Source organism: Pelecanus crispus, chromosome 6 (assembly GCF_030463565.1).
Source record: "Pelecanus crispus isolate bPelCri1 chromosome 6, bPelCri1.pri, whole genome shotgun sequence".
Lineage (NCBI taxonomy): Eukaryota > Metazoa > Chordata > Aves > Pelecaniformes > Pelecanidae > Pelecanus > Pelecanus crispus.
Genome location: NC_134648.1, coordinates 16,407,370 through 16,423,672, shown reverse-complemented (window position 1 = coordinate 16,423,672; position 16,303 = coordinate 16,407,370). Strand labels below are relative to the sequence as shown.

General features: G+C 36.5%; 1 protein-coding gene across 4 annotated transcripts in view; it reads left to right on the top strand.

Moving 5' to 3' along the window:
• PIK3C2A (phosphatidylinositol-4-phosphate 3-kinase catalytic subunit type 2 alpha) overlaps positions 1-16,058 on the top strand; it is a 40,114-nt gene extending 24,056 nt beyond the window's left edge. For all 4 annotated transcript variants that reach the window (XM_075713362.1, XM_075713363.1, XM_075713360.1 and 1 more), the window contains 20 exons: positions 320-428; positions 939-1,081; positions 1,718-1,906; positions 2,391-2,484; positions 2,751-2,845; positions 3,165-3,345; positions 3,990-4,094; positions 5,153-5,245; positions 5,573-5,702; positions 7,246-7,382; positions 8,054-8,223; positions 9,315-9,471; positions 9,895-10,004; positions 10,778-10,985; positions 13,390-13,514; positions 13,907-14,024; positions 14,121-14,202; positions 14,651-14,760; positions 14,995-15,120; positions 15,713-16,058. In XM_075713362.1, coding sequence (XP_075569477.1) covers positions 320-428; positions 939-1,081; positions 1,718-1,906; positions 2,391-2,484; positions 2,751-2,845; positions 3,165-3,345; positions 3,990-4,094; positions 5,153-5,245; positions 5,573-5,702; positions 7,246-7,382; positions 8,054-8,223; positions 9,315-9,471; positions 9,895-10,004; positions 10,778-10,985; positions 13,390-13,514; positions 13,907-14,024; positions 14,121-14,202; positions 14,651-14,760; positions 14,995-15,120; positions 15,713-15,895 — 2,665 coding nt within the window. In that variant the 3' untranslated portion in view covers positions 15,896-16,058. The remainder of the gene's footprint in view (positions 1-319; positions 429-938; positions 1,082-1,717; positions 1,907-2,390; positions 2,485-2,750; positions 2,846-3,164; positions 3,346-3,989; positions 4,095-5,152; positions 5,246-5,572; positions 5,703-7,245; positions 7,383-8,053; positions 8,224-9,314; positions 9,472-9,894; positions 10,005-10,777; positions 10,986-13,389; positions 13,515-13,906; positions 14,025-14,120; positions 14,203-14,650; positions 14,761-14,994; positions 15,121-15,712) is intronic.
• The last annotated feature ends 245 nt before the right edge of the window (positions 16,059-16,303 follow it).

Genomic DNA, 16,303 nt, shown 5'->3' with positions numbered 1-16,303 from the left:
CATCCAGTGAAAGAAATAAATTCATATGACACTTGATGATCATAATTCCCTGTTTTAAGCTCTGAACTGTATTGGCTAGTACAGTTTGATTTCCTGGGTTCTTTTCTGAACATCAATGTTGAAATACTCATCGTAAGATATTTTATCTCCGCAGTAGAAACACATACTCAGTTGAACTATTCTCCTATACCACACTAATACTTTGGAATTGTTTCCTTGTAGTGACCATGGGTCTTCTCCAGATAGTATTTTAATAACTAATATCTTGTTGAAGTAAACAGACTGTGACACTAATACCTGTACATGCTTTTTTCCTCAGATTGTTAACTTGTGGGACAAAGCTCTTGCAACTCTGGACCTCATCACATCCACATCATGCATCAGGGATGGCCAGTAAGAAAGGAAATACGGAAAGAATAGTATTCCAGGTTATACATAATTCTGACTTGATCTGACTATGTTTTGTTTTAATACTGTGACTTGTAACTCTTACATGAGTGGTAGTAGATCAATTAATGTTTTGGGGAGAGTGTAAATATTGCTAAGTCATATTTGAAAGCCAATATAGAATAGTGATTACTAAACATTAAGGGCAAAGAATGGAAAGCTGCTGTAAGTGTATACAAGTCAATTACTGAATTGCTGTCTTGAAGTAAGAAATGGGAGATGCCTTGGTGGTACATGCTATCAGTACTGGGAGAGAACATCTTTGAAAAGCAATCTGTAGAAATGTATGCTGACACGTGAACTGTCTAGACCCAAACAACAGCAATTCCAGTTTCTTTACAGAACATAAGCACCTCTCATTCAGAGTCCAAATTTGTCTTGGAAGAGAAGGCACCTTATTAGGCATGGCTTAGCAGTCCCAAAACATGGTTGGTACTGTTCTTAAGGACTTGCATCATCCCCCCACCCCCCCTTTTTTTTTTTTTGTTTAGATTGACTTCCCATCCCATGCTTTTGATATTGAATATAAAATTCCTCAAGCTGCAAAGACTACTGTGTATCATTCCATAGAAACATTAGAAAAACCATTGAGAGAACGTCTCCTTGCCATTCTCTCGAAGGATAATGCTATTGGGTATGTTCATCTTTTTCTAGCTGTGGTCTCTTTGTATGTGACAATTTGTGGCTAGGGTATCGAATGCTTATTTACTCTTAAATTTCTTTAACGAGGTTCTAGTATATTTTGAAGACCTGTGGAGACTTAAACAAGAGATTGAATTAAACTTGCGAAATAATGGTGCTGACTTAATGAACTTACTTGTGCTTTCCATGGCTGGTGTCATAATATTCTACTGTTACAAGATTGCCACCCTTTTGGCTGCCTGTTATGTATGCCTATTCCTGCCTGGCAGCTGTTCATTTACAGGGAGCAGTGGCAGTTTCAGCAGTGGCTGTCTGTATGCCATGGAAGCTTCTCTGGCAGGCTTTCCTACTCATCTGCATCAAACTAATGTTAACATTTTGGTTTATTTCAGATTATACTAAAACTTATTTTTGTCCTGGCCAAATTATAACTTTGAACAACTGTTTCTGTAATGTTTGAGGCTTTATTTTGCTTCTCATTTTGACTTTTGTGGAGGAAATAGCTGTTTTAATTTCATTCCATTTTATGTGTTAAATTATCTGTATGTGTACAATGACCAGTAGCATTGGGGTTATTCAAGTGGTGGTCTGTAATGCGCATTATAAACTGAAATGCTTTTGTCTGCAGGCTATCAAAAGAAGACAAAGAATTTTTGTGGGACAAGAGACACTATTGTCATAGTCATACTAGTAGCCTACCAAAAATATTGTTTAGTGCCCCTCACTGGGACTGGGCAAGTCTTCCAGAAATATATTCATTACTTCAGCAGTGGCCTCCTTTATCACCCTTAGCTGCACTGGAACTACTTGATTCAAAGTAAGAAAAACAACGTAGATAAGTTCTCTGTGTTGTGCATTAAATAACTTTTCTTCAGCAGAAGATTCTGAATGGCATTCTTGTGGAAAATATTGCTGAATTTCTTGTAGCAAAAGCTAGATGTTTTTAAAATTTTGAAGAACACGTGCTTGCTTTTTATTCATGTAGGCTTAACCAAGTCATGTAGTGAAAGACTAGCAATAGCAGTTAGGATTCTGGAATCTAATTTGCAACCGGAGAGCAAGCTATACAGCCAAGCTATCAAGACTGAAGTTTTGAGGGATTAGTATGCTTGTCCTAAATATACATTTGTGTTTGCATTTTAGGTAATGAAGGGCCTCAAACTTGCAGGTCCTTTATTGAGCTATTAAAGACAAGACTTTATATATTTATATAGGTTCTTTTTTATCTAGCTGGTCTCAAAAAAAAAAAAAATCCTACATGAACAGAATAAACTTAATGTGGACTTGTGGTGACTTTCTAGGTTTGCCGATCAGGAAGTACGAAATACAGCTGTGAACTGGATAGAGACATTAAGTGATGATGAGTTAACAGATTTCCTCCCTCAATTTGTGCAGGTAAGACTTTCTGTCTACACTGAAGTTTGAATTTATTTGCTCTTGAAAATCCAAAGGAATTGCTGGTTACTCGTAGCAGAAGTGCAGTTGCATACCTCTATACTTAATAACCTTAATGCATGGTATGGAAAACAATTTGAGTAAGTAATTGCTCTGTGACTGTCCTATGGATTTGTGGTGATTCTGTCTGTGCATTAGTCAGAAAATATTAGTCATCATCTAGAATTAAATCCAGACCTGATTTATTTCGTTTCCTTTGTGTTTAGGCATTGAAGTATGAAACCTACCTTGACAGTGCTCTTGTGAAATTTCTTTTGGCTCGGGCACTGGGAAGCATTCGAATAGCGCACTACCTGTATTGGTAAGATGTGCTTTGTTCCATTGTTCACATAATGTTTACTATTAGATTAATACTTCTAGGAAAAAAAATTCTTTCTTAATATCGTAGTTCATAACAATGAATGTTATGAATGGAGAGTATACAAAATGCAGATCCTGATTTTTTCATGAAAAAACAGACAGTGCCTCTATGAGGCACAGACTTACTGCCTTTTTTATCCTGTATATCAGTAACTTTGCATATATACAGAACTGATTCATTAAAATATTTTAATGTCGTAGTATTGCATTGTTTGCAGTATTTTCCTTAGGAAAATTTAACTTAAATCCTTTTATTTCAGGCTTCTTAAGGATACACTGTATGATACAAAGTTTGGTGTAAGGTATGAACAAATTCTTGGAGCTTTTCTTTCAGTCTGTGGAAAAAGGCTGAGGGAAGAGCTGGAGAAGCAGACCAGACTAGTGCAGCTTTTTGGAATGGTAGCAGAAAGAGTAAAGCAAACAAGTGGATCTGCTCGGCAGGTGTGTATATATTTTTAATATTCTTTAGGAATATTAGACTGTGTATATCCTCAGAACTATCCACTCAGTTGCCTTTTTAATCTAAGTTCAATAAAATGTTATATATAATGTATAGGAAGATCTAGGAATCTATTCCTCTGCATTTAACAAGTTAATGGCTTAATGAAGTTGACGTTTTTGTCAAATTTGTTGTCATCTGGCATAGATTGTGTGAGGTGATAGGGTAAGAAAGTAGGATGGTTTCTGTGTACAATAAACTGGAATTGGATTTAAACCTATTACTGCTGAAGAATGATCCCATTATGCAAAAGAGTGGAATACCTGTTTATATGCTAATAATATGAACTTACAGTTTGATAGTGAGATTCCATCATCTGGTTCAGTCAGAAAAAAAAAAAAAAAAAAAACTAACCCACAAAAAAACGCCAAAACTACAAACAACCCCCGCCCCCAAACTTGTATGATATTAGTGTTGTACTGCTAGGCTTATGTATTTTTAATAGCTAAAACAGCAGTTATAATTTCTAGCATTCCTTTGACACTGAGGAGTTAAAACATTGGCTTCAGGATAACTTTGTGCAGATGTTTTCTGTAGATGCTCCAGTTAGGAAAATGCCAGCTGAATTTTTTTATTTTGTCTGCAGGCTGCCTTGCAAAATGGTATGGAACGTGTGCAGTTATTTTTCTTGAAGAACAAATGCCGTTTGCCTCTGAATCCCAGTCTTGTGGCAAAAGAGTTAAATATTAAGGTACTGCACATTCAGAGTTTCAAAACCTTTTTGTAAAAATTACATATAGGCAAAGCTTTTACAAATAGAAAAAAAATGAGGTGCTTGAAAGCTCTTTACACTGGGGGGGAGGGTTTTAATTAAAAATTCTGATTGAACAAGGCAGTGAGATTAGCTGAGCAAAGATAAAATTTTTGCAAATACTTGTGTAAAACCGATGGAGGTACTTGTATTTAAAAAAAAAAACAAACAAACCAAACAAACCCACAAACTTGCTATTTCTTCAGAGCCTGTCTTTTGAGACCAGCAATCCTGGTTATAGTAAAGCAGGGGACTATTCAAAGTTCATGGAAAAAGTCCTGTTTGCAGTAGTAATCAAAAGAGAAAATTGAGTAAGGCTATAAAGTTAAAACAATGAGTAGATGCTGTGAAATAGGTGAAACTACCTGTTACTGGTTGTGTCCGAGTGGCACTGAATCCAGGGAGGCAGACAGTAGCTTTATTTTACTGTGAAGGTCCAGCAAGTAATAATGTAGGAGAAGTAGGTAAATTACTTTTCCAGAACTCTGCAAGGTTTGACAATATCTGCTCAACCGCAGTCTTGGTTAGGTTCTCAGTCATGCATGATGATATAAAGGTCTGTGAACACTGGGTTTAATCCTGTGTGGAGAGACACTTCGTCTTGCTTTCCTTCTCTACTGTAACTATTAAATCCTGAGTGTGTACTTGAAAGCAGATAAATGAGAAAATACTGTGAAATGTACAAATCCCCATTTTTTTATAGTATCTTCTACGTTTCAAAAAAAGCTGCTGATAAAATATTTGTCCATGTTTTATTCACTCTTCCCTTCAAAATGTATAAAACATCGCTGTGCAGCACTACTGGCTTTTGTACAAGAATTCAACAAATAACAGCCAAAGGGCTCTTTATTCAAAGGAAGCACGTATTTGCCACAGTCGCAATGTTAAATGTCTGAATAGACACATTGTTTGTCAAACCTGCTTGTTGTTGGAATATCTTGTTTTCTGCGCTAGCAGGAATACTTCTTTTTGAGTATTGACACTAAATCTACTTGTAGGCCTGTTCTTTCTTCAGCTCCAATGCAGTACCACTGAAAGTTGCACTGATAAATGCAGACCCTCTGGGAGAAGAAATTAACGTGATGTTTAAGGTAGGCCTTAAATGTGTAGTGGAGAAAAAAAGTTGAATGATAATTACTATTTGACTTGTATCAATTAACTTTAGCATAGGCCAATAAGCTTATTTTGTGAGTTTGCTCCTATGTATCTAGAAACCAACATCTGTAACAGTTGTAAAATGTGAAAGTAAGTCCATGTGAAAGCTTAAATGTAGCCTATTTCTCTTTTTAAGAGCATAGCTGTAAGAAAGTAGCATAATGCATCGCTTCCTAGAAATGTAAAGCAATTAAAATCTGTGAAGTTTAGTTTTGCTGAAAGCATATTATGTCTCTAGTTAACTTTTTATTTTTCCATTTAAGGTTGGAGAAGATCTGAGACAAGATATGTTGGCTTTACAAATGATTAAGATTATGGATAAGATCTGGCTGCAGGAGGGACTGGATCTACGGATGGTTATCTTCAAGTGTCTCTCAACTGGAAAAGACCGAGGTGCAAAACTAGATGCTGCCTATAGTCTTTTGCTCCCCCACTTCAACTTCTTGCCACACTGACAGCGAAAAATTTACGTACAGAAGCAGGCCCAAGAAACAGTGGAAGGCCAGAAGCCTTCCATGCAAGGAACTTCAGTGATCAAGAGTATAGCAAGTTAAATTGTTCTGAATTTCTTGATGGCTGAGTTGCATTTAAATGTGTTTCTTCTCTTGAGTCCTTCTGTGTTCTGTTGTCAATGAACAGTGGTGCAAACAAGTAAATATTAATAATGATAAAAGCTAAGGCTTCTTTTGATGCCCTTACTGCAACACAAGAAAATAACGGTGCCATAGCAATTGTGATTCTGAAAGTTTAGTTATGGTTAAAGAAAGTACTCAAGTCAAAACTGAAATTCTAAAGTATTAGCAGTCTGTTGCAGTTGAGTCAGGGAGTATCATTCATGTACTGAAACGTGCAAAAAGAAGAAAAATTTTAAACCTACGCACTATCCCCCAGAATCAGTGTCATATGCTGGTAAAAGTTGCTTGGGAATATGAGGCTGTCTTTTAGGTTTGAAACTAGGTCACAGAACTTGTAAGTTTGAGTGTAAATACTGCCCTGCACCTTGAACATGCTTTTTGCTAGTTTTCGCTAATTCTCTAGAGCTAGCCAATGGGAACCACAAGATCTTAAGAGGATAAACAATAACTTAAATATTTCTTCCATCAGATGCTAGAACAGCATGATGAAAACGCTTAATACATGAAAACATTGGAAATTTAGGTTGGCAAAACTAAGCAAAAAGCTTCTATTTATGTAAGACTTGTTTTTTAGAGAAACAGATGGCTTTTCTTCCTACTTTGAATGATGTATACTATGAACATTGCATAGTGTGTTACATTTTTTTGTTGCTACTAACATTAGTATTCCTAAAGTACTTGTAAAGTACTTTTTCCTAAAGTGAAAAAGAAAAATGGATGTAAATTACAGATTTGCCTTTAGTAGCTCTTGCCAAGATAGAATTACAATTCTGTTAATCAAATAAATGTTTTCCTTTTATGATCTAGCTGTACAAATATTTTTAATAAATGCTATCTCTAAAATAAGGCCACATGTAAAGCCTACTGCCTTATTTCTGGAGCAAGTCTGGTCTGTTTCAACACTTGATGGCAATTAAAGTTACTAGACTACTTAAGTGTCAGTGTATGAGGAATGTCAGCATCAAAATATTTTGCTGTTATTGCTTATAGACCAATACTAGTTTACATAATAGAGAATAATAATTCAAAGTATAATTTATATGTGCAGTCTAGCAACCGTAACTAATGGTAGTAAAGTAAGCCTAACTTGGATTGCTACATGTGTGTCATGGTATGCTTTGTAATATAGTCTGCAGAAATGCTTAGTAGACTAATAGGACTATTTTTACACCTAACTGGGTTTGAAAGAAGCTAGTCTAAGGTTATAAAATCTATCGTTGTCAAAGTTTCTACTGAATAATGAAAATACAGTATAACTTAACGAGACGGTTAAATACACTTTATTATATTTTTATATAAAGGCATGGTAGAGCTTGTTCCCGCTTCAGATACACTTAGGAAAATTCAAGTGGAATATGGAGTGACAGGTTCTTTTAAAGACAAGCCTCTGGCAGAATGGTTGCGAAAGTATAATCCTACAGAGGAGGAATATGAAAAGGTAACTTTTTTCAGTGTTGTTCCTTTTTTCAAGATGTTTTAAAAGGGATAAATACCATCTTATGAAAGAATGAAATTCTTACTCCAGATCTTCCATTGAAACTTTTGGTTTCTATCTTTGGGAAACTTAATTTATTTCCTATAGTTGAAAAAGAGCAAATGAACATCCCTTATATAACTAAGGAGCCAGATGGATTCTCAGGATTCACATCAGGAGTTTTTATTGGATATTTTAAAAAAATGTACTTCAAATTTAAGATTGGGAGGGATGGTGGCTGCTCTTAATTGTAGTTTAGGAGCAGTGGCCTCTTCTCATACAAGCACATGGGATTCAAAAAAAATGTTTTCTTTTGGCTACAATGCTGTTACAACACATTAGAGAAGTAAGTCTTGTACCCTTTTCTCTGCTAACATACTTATTTCTCTTTGTGATTTGTCTTCAACTCTTCTCTTCCATTTACTTCAAAACAACTGTTTTTGCTGGCAAGTGTGATATCTAAAGATTTTTGCAAAGCTATCTGTTTAAAGAACACTATTTTCCAAAACAGCAAATTTTAGGGCCTGTCTTGTCTGACTTGGATTTTACCCTTTTCAAGATTAACTGTTGAATGCATGAATGCTGTTTTTCCACTGATATTTGATCTCAATTCACTTTTTTTCTCTCCCTCCCAGGCTTCAGAAAACTTCATTTACTCTTGTGCAGGATGCTGTGTAGCTACTTACGTATTGGGAATTTGTGACCGCCACAATGATAACATAATGCTCCGAAACACAGGGCATATGTTTCACATTGACTTTGGAAAATTTTTGGGTCATGCGCAAATGTTTGGTAGCTTTAAAAGGTATTTTCTGTAGTTAAGCAATGTAGAGAATGAGGTGATTTTTAATGTATTTTTATAAGCATTACAATCCTGTTATCTGCTGTTCTCATTACGAAGCCAGTATCTTCCAATTTAACCACGGAGTTTCCAGAATGCATTCAGACCTACCTGTATAGGATTGATTTTGAAAAGGCTTCAGCTTCCTATTTTCATATTCTGATTTCTGGAACTGTTTTAAGTCAAAGCACATAGGCATAGCTTTCAAATAAAATTACTGTTCTAGCTACTGTTAGATTGAAATAAATTATGTTTAGGAGACCAGATTCCTTAACTTCAGTGCTTCCAAAGTGCATTCGTTCCTTAAGAACTCTGTGCTACACACACTTGGCAAATCTCAATGGGAATTTGTTTGCAATAGTTAATGAAAGCTAAGTATTTTTGTACAGGAGAAGATTAATATAACTTGATATTTGGGAGCCTTGCATCTAACACAAATCTTGGTGTCATACTTTTCCAGGAATATTTTATAAAACTGTAGTATAGTTTCACCTTTTTAGCTATATTCATGCAATTATGTATTGTGTGCTTGTTAGGTAAACTTTATCAACGAATGAGAAATTGAGTGCAAAAACCTTTGTCATCTGAATATCTGAGTGTGAAACAAATGAGAACAGACTCTGGCTCAAAAAAACAGTAGTGAATGTCAGCATTATAGAAAAGAGTTAACAGCAAGTTTGTATTTACTACTTCTCTGTGTAGGGGAAAATAGTCTATATCCAGCATAGAGGAGTTATGTTTTAGTCAGGTGATAATATAGTCATTACATTTGTTTTAGTGCGTTATGGCTTCCCGAAATGAGGGATGGAAGGCATTGTAAGGTGACCTGGCCTCCAAGTGTTGCTCCAGGAGATCTGCTGTAGGACTAGTACCATGTGAATGTGCTGGGAATTTAAGATAGCACTAAACAGCTGAACCCAACCCAAAAAAGTAAAATGGCATTAATGAATTATTTAATATCATTACCTCAGGGTGGGGATGGAGGGGAGGAGGAAGCACATGACAAAGTGGATAGACCTTATAATTAACTTGCGAATTCTGTGCTTTTTGAACAGGGATCGAGCTCCTTTTGTGCTAACATCGGATATGGCTTATGTCATTAATGGTGGTGAAAAACCCACTATCCGCTTTCAGTTGTTTGTGGATCTCTGTTGTCAAGCTTACAATTTGATAAGAAAACATGCAAACCTCTTCCTTAACCTGCTTTCATTGGTAATGATTTTATTAAATTAAATTGAAACTTGATAGATCTCTCATGTTGGATTGTATTAAATGCTATGCTTTTATGCTGCAGAAACTCTTAATGCATGCTTTTAAAAGCCAGAAACATCAGAAGTACTTTTCAGGAAGGTTTTATTCAGATTTTTCTTTTAAGCTTTTTTTACTACCTACCCATTTCCTGAGAATTTAAAACTAAGATGATACCATAAATTACACTGTACAGTGTTATAACTACTTTTAACTCAGCAGAAATGGTGAAGGGAATAACTACGGATTGTAAGTAATTGTTGGCTATCGCTGTTAGCATTTAGCAAGTTAGTGCAGCTTCAAATGAATTTGATGGTCTAAGAGTTTTAATCACTTCAACGTAAAATTGTATTGGTTTAATTGCATTAATATTGTAAATTCCCACAGATGCTTTCCTCTGGGTTACCAGAACTAAGTGGTGTTCAGGACTTGAAGTATGTCCAGGATGCTCTCCAGCCCCAAACAACAGATGCAGAAGCTACCATTTTCTTTACAAGGTACTGGATAAGTGAAAACTAAAATAGCTACCAGCATCACCCTCTTAATGGGAGCTTTCTGCTATGAAAAAATATACTAAGGATGTTCACAAACATGTCTGTAGAAGTTGAATAGTTACACTGTACAATCATAAAATGTCAATTAATCAGTGAACTACATAAATTAGATCAGTTTCTTGTAGGATTAATGCTTGGGCTAAAATACTTTGCCTTTAAGAGTAGCCTCGTGCAAACATTTTTTTGAAATGCTCAGAGCAGATAATTCTGTTCGGCTGTTTGAGACTTGCATTTTGAATGCATCCTGAATTGCTTAATAGCAGTGTATATGATGGAACCTTGAAATGCATGTAAAAAGTTCTTTCTTTCAAGAACTGCTTTTGCACACTGGGGAGGGAAGGATGCACTCCAGTGTAGCAAGTAGGGGGAGTGTATATAGTGTAACTGAGTTGTTGCTATGGGTTACAAAATGTCTTATTGTACTTCATTTTAAATATATGAGGGAAACTGCAGTAGTATGCATGTAACTTTTTTTACCAACTCTGGAAAGGCTTCACTTCTTGCATAACGACCTATTCCAAAGTTTGGGTACTGAATCTTCTATTAAATGCTGATATGATGCTATTTATGTAGCCCATTGATCACTTTTAGTTTAAAAACTGTTTCTCTGTAAGAAACTGGTTTTTTTCTTAGACTTAAGCATGATTTATTGACAGAACTACTTTTGTGCATTCTGTCATGTGCTCTAGTATTTGACATTATTTTTTCTTTTCTAGGTTGATAGAATCCAGTCTGGGAAGTGTTGCCACAAAGTTTAATTTCTTCATTCACAATTTGGCTCAGCTGCGTTTCTCAGGTCTACCTTCTAATGATGAACCCATCCTCTCATTTTCTGCTAAAACATATTCTCTTAAACAAGATGGCCGAATCAAACAAGTGTCTGTATTTACATATCAGAAGAGATACAACCCAGATAAGCATTATGTAAGTATGTGGAATCTGTTTCCACTCAGTGAAGATACTGTGCATTTTCTTCCAACAAGGTTCATTCTCCTTCTTGCCATAAGTTCAGTACTTAATCACAGAGAATTAGTCCAGGGGAAGCTTGCCTTTTTTAGCCTTAAGTAGCTAGCTTTGAGGTAGACAACTAGGTTCTCTTTATTGACAGAGATTTAATAAATACAGCTATAGATACTTACTCAGTTGAGCAATAATGTCAGATTTGGGACGAGCTGTAGAGTTTTCTGTAGTCTGACTGCATTGACTATAATGAGAGCCTAGAAACCCACACCAATGTTGACACACAAAACTAAGCCTCACTGTGGATGACTTGAAAGAAAAACAAAATCCATAATTGAAATCTAGATGGGAATGGGTCTGCTTGCTTGCTTCCTGGAGAACAACAGAGTTGTATTGGCTCTGGCTGGGATGGAGTTATCTTTCTTCATAGCAGCCCATACGGTGCTGTGTTTTAGATGTTTAATTAAAACTGTTGATAACACACCATTGGTTTGGCTGTTGCTGAACAGTGCTTGTGCAGCATCAAGGCTTTCTCTTTTTCTTCCACTTTGCCCCTGCCTGCCTGCAGTGAGTAGGCTGTGGGTGGGCAAGGAGCTGGGAAGGGACACAGGAGGGACAGCTGACCCAAACCGGCCAAAGAGATACTCCATAGCATATAATGTCAGGTTCAGCAATAAAAACTGGGGGTAGGGGAAGAAAGCGGGGGTAGGAGGGTGTTGTCTTCAAAGGTGGCCGTTGCTTGGGGACTGGCTGGGCATGCTTGTGGGGGGTGGTGAGAGATTGTCTTTGCATCACCTCCCCTCCTAAGGACTGTGTTTATCTCAACCCACGGGTCATTTTCGCTTGTGCTCTTATTCTCTCCCCTGTCCCATTGGTGTGGGGGTGGGAGTGAGCAAGCATCTGTGTGGGTGCTTAGCTGCTGGTCAGGGTAAACCAACCATAGGAGTGCTGGAGTACAGACTGGTAATTTTAGCATCCAATAATATTCTTCAAAATGAAGACACTTCTTGAAAAGGATCTAGAAGGAAGCAGAAAGGACAGAAGCAGTGTTGGTGGAGATGATTTTAAAAAAATGGGGATTTGAGTCATGTTTATGTGCTTATGTAGCTGCCTTCTGTGAAATGGCTCCTTCCTGAATAGGAGTCGTTAAGTCAAAGACTTCTGGGTTTTGTTCTGACCTTCCATTAAAGTTGTATTTGTTCCTCCTAAGTAAAAGCATCGTTTCCTGTATTAACGCACCTACACTCCTAGTCAATCTTACTAGAGGCAGCAAGCATTACAATTTGCCCTCAGGATTTTGATAGATCTGGGTTACACTTTAAGACTTGTGTTAATATTTGTATTGCTATGCAGATGTGCCACCATCTTCAATTTTTTTTTTTACTTCTGTACTGCTGTTTATTGACCTAGAACAGTCAGCTCAAGTTACGCTTTCCTCAAGTTGTTTAAAAAGTGAGCTATATTAATTTATGCAAATGTACATCTCTTTCCAAGTTGCATTTGCTGTAAATGTCTTAATCTGGTAAGACACCAGCTAGGGAAGCTAGAACAAAGCTGAATAACGCTAGAGGTGAAGAGCTTTGGACTGAATTGCTATATTATAAACGTATTTGAGCACTCCTATCTAAGCCAAAACAGCCTCTTATCTTCCAGGAAACTGTTAAGATGATGTAGTTTCCTTCTGTCTAGATTTTTAAACCTCTTCCTAGTTGCACATTTTATTTAAATACACATTTAACTCATCTGCCCATAAAATGAGTCCACTGAATTGAAACTTCTGTGCAGTTTCTCAACCTTCATTTCCCTTCCATAATAATGTGAATAACTGCATCCTGGGACTGTACCCCCAGTATTTTTAAAAATTCCTTTTGTATAATGCAGTACACTTACTTCTGCCCACCAAATTATTACTTTAAAAGTGCAGTCCTTTAGAATCTGGAAAGAATGAGAACAAAAAAAATTAGGCATTTGTTTCCTCCATAGTCTGTACCTGAAAAGTTTTGTGGTAGTTCTGGTCCCCCATATACATCTCTAGATGTAATCCTGCACTGATGTGTTAAAAGTTCATACACCTGCTATATGGTATGAACTTACAATGAGGCTCAAAAGGGAGAATGTGGACAGCTTAGCCTTAACTACTTTTATCCCACTGTCAGATGTGGGTCTATGTTATGGGAAGATCATGTGACGTTACTTTGCATTACGGTAGGGGTATTACAACTCCAGTGTAAAATGCAAATGCTGTTACTGGGATATGTATGCAGGAGAAGGATTACCATAGTGGAAAGAGTTAAGAAAATTATATTGTTAAGTCAGTTCTATAATATTGTTACTACTTTTATCTTTTGGTTTTTTGTGTTTTGGGCAGATCTATGTAGTGAGAGTTTTGAGAGAAGGGCAAGTTGAGCCAACATTCGTCTTCCGAACATTTGATGAGTTCCAGGAGCTCCACAACAAACTTGGCATTCTCTTTCCTCTTTGGAAGTTACCAGGGTATGTTCCTAACTCACTCATCACTATTGTAACAGAAGCAACAAAACTGCTCCCAGCTGAGTGGAGGAAGAAATAGCTTGAAATGGAGACAAAACTGCTGAGGGGCAAACTAGACTTCAAAGTTGGCATAAGGGAGAACACTGTCTTGAAGTTTTAAGGAGGAGAGCAAGAGGAGCAACTCAGTGTCTTTAGTCTGTGTGTCGTATCACTTAACAACTACCTATAAATGTTTCCTTGCCTTTCTATAATGTCATTACCTATTAGTGTGCTGTGTTTCCACCCATGATTGACATCAAAAAAGGATGTCAGTGCTTAAGGATGCAAATGACAATGAAATCTAACTGTACTTCAGAGAAATTAACTGAAAACTCTATCTTGTTCTTCCCTTGTAGCTTTCCTAATAAGATGGTTTTGGGAAGAACACATATAAAAGATGTAGCAGCTAAAAGAAAAGTGGAGCTCAACAGCTACATACAGAGTCTGATGAACAGTTCTTCAGAGGTGGCAGAAGTGAGTTCAAATAACTTAAGCAAATCCAATGCAAGTTTTCAGATTTTGGTGCTTGTTAACACTTAAACTAATACGTAATGTTTCTTCCAAATTTAGTGTGATCTTGTTTATACTTTTTTCCATCCATTACTTCGTGATGATAAAGTGGAAGGAATAGATGGAATAGCCAGACCTACAGGTAGGTAATGTTTTTGGGGAGTGTTTATAAATTGGGTGACTATAGTATGATACCTTTACAATGTGATTTTTTTTTGTTTAAATCTCTTTTAATTAACTGTAGTTTTCCCTCATTGAAAACTTTGCATTACTGTCTTTCCAAATGTGCCTGCATACAGTTTCAAGGAAATAAAAACATATCAAAAATTGCAACAATACATGTGATGACTGGGGCTTGCTTATGGCTTGACTAAACTATTCAAGTTTTTACTCTAAACCTCCAAGTTGGTTCTTACAGGAGAATGCAAAAAATCTTTAAAACCTATGGCCTTGCCCTCTTATTAGAGAACTAGAAATAAAATCAGAAACTGAACTTGGTCTAAGGCTTGTACTTTTCTCCTATATACAGTTAGTGTAGTACTGATGGAAAATGTAAAAATATTAGAGGAAATAATTGTATATTTTTTCAGATGCCAGTCCATCAAGTCCTACCTCAGGCAAAGTGGGAGGAGAAGTGAAGCTATCCATATCATATAGAAATAGCACTCTATTTATCATGGTGATGCACATTAAAGACCTGGTAAGTAGGGATACTGAGCTATCTGCCAAAAACTGTTTAAATTTTGTTAATTACCTTCTTGACTTAGGTTGATGCAGGAATGGTGGAACTATCTCTCTACCTCCAAATTTTCCAACTGCCAACTTAACTGCTGCTTTTGGCTAGCTTGATTGCAAAGTCTAGATACTTGAAAATAAGTATTCAAATAGGTGTGCACTAACTAGTTTTGTAACTTGTCTTGGTTTTGGATTGTAGGTTACAGAAGACGGTGCAGACCCAAATCCCTATGTAAAAACATACTTACTTCCAGATACACACAAAACATCCAAACGTAAAACCAAAATCTCCCGGAAGACAAGAAATCCAACTTTCAATGAAATGGCAAGTTAAAATTTATGTAGTAACTCCCTATGGTTTGCTATTGTCTCTTTTTCTAAGCAGTAATTAAAATACTGTCTAAAAAAATCTGTGAAGATATATAAATGGAAAAGGAACTTGTTTGAAAAACTTTGTGCCCTGGTTGGTGTGGTTTGTTTTTTTTTTTAAAAAAAAAAAAAACAAACCCAAAAAAACCAAAGCAACTGAGTAGGTAAATGTACTATTTTAAGTAAGCAGAAATTTCTCAGACTGACTCTGAGAAGTTAGTTGATGGTGAGAAGGAAAGGAATCTTAAAGCTAGAGATCCCCCTGCCCTGGATTCACTGATTCATAATGCAGAGAAGAATGAATTCAGAAGTGTTGGCATGTAAACAGTACTTCATCTAAAAACACTGGTCCTTTTAAACACTTAGGATTGGGAGCACAAAATAAAATACGGTCGTACCTTGGCCCATCCTCTGAGAAACAGACATAATGAATGGTCATAAATGTGCAGTTAAGACATCCATCCACTGATGGCTAGGCAGTCAGAAGAAAGGGCAATCTGTGCAACTTCATTTGAATAACCAAAAAATTCTTTCTTCTTCCCTTCTAGCTTGTGTACAGTGGATATAGCATGGAGACTCTGAAACAGAGAGAACTTCAGTTAAGTGTGCTCAGTGCAGAATCGTTACGCGAGAACTTTTTCTTGGGTGGAGTTACACTCTCACTAAAGGACTTCAACTTGAGCAAGGAGACTGTAAACTGGTATCGCCTAACTGCTGTACCCTATCTGTGAAATTATTTCTACACCTGAGTAAGACCAGAACAATTGTTTTCACTTGTGCTTTGTGCATCTTCCTACTTGAAGATAACTTGTACATCTTAAAATAAGAGACTCTGCATTCCAACAGATATGTTGGACCAACATTCATGTAGCCTAATTTGGAGCATTTCTAGAAAACCTGGTTTATCTTTGTGATGTTATCAAAGCATCACTGTAAATGTTTGAGTTGCGGGTAAAAGAAGGGTTTTTCAAACCATCCATGGAAGTGAGATGAACAGTTTGACCATGCTGGTTGGTTAAACCATAACTTAATCATGAGGCCTGTGGATATAGTGCATTTTTGCTTTTAATTTTTGTTACCTGTGTTGTCATCCATGGCACAATGCTGGAGAACATCAAAGAAATGACACATTTTGAGGA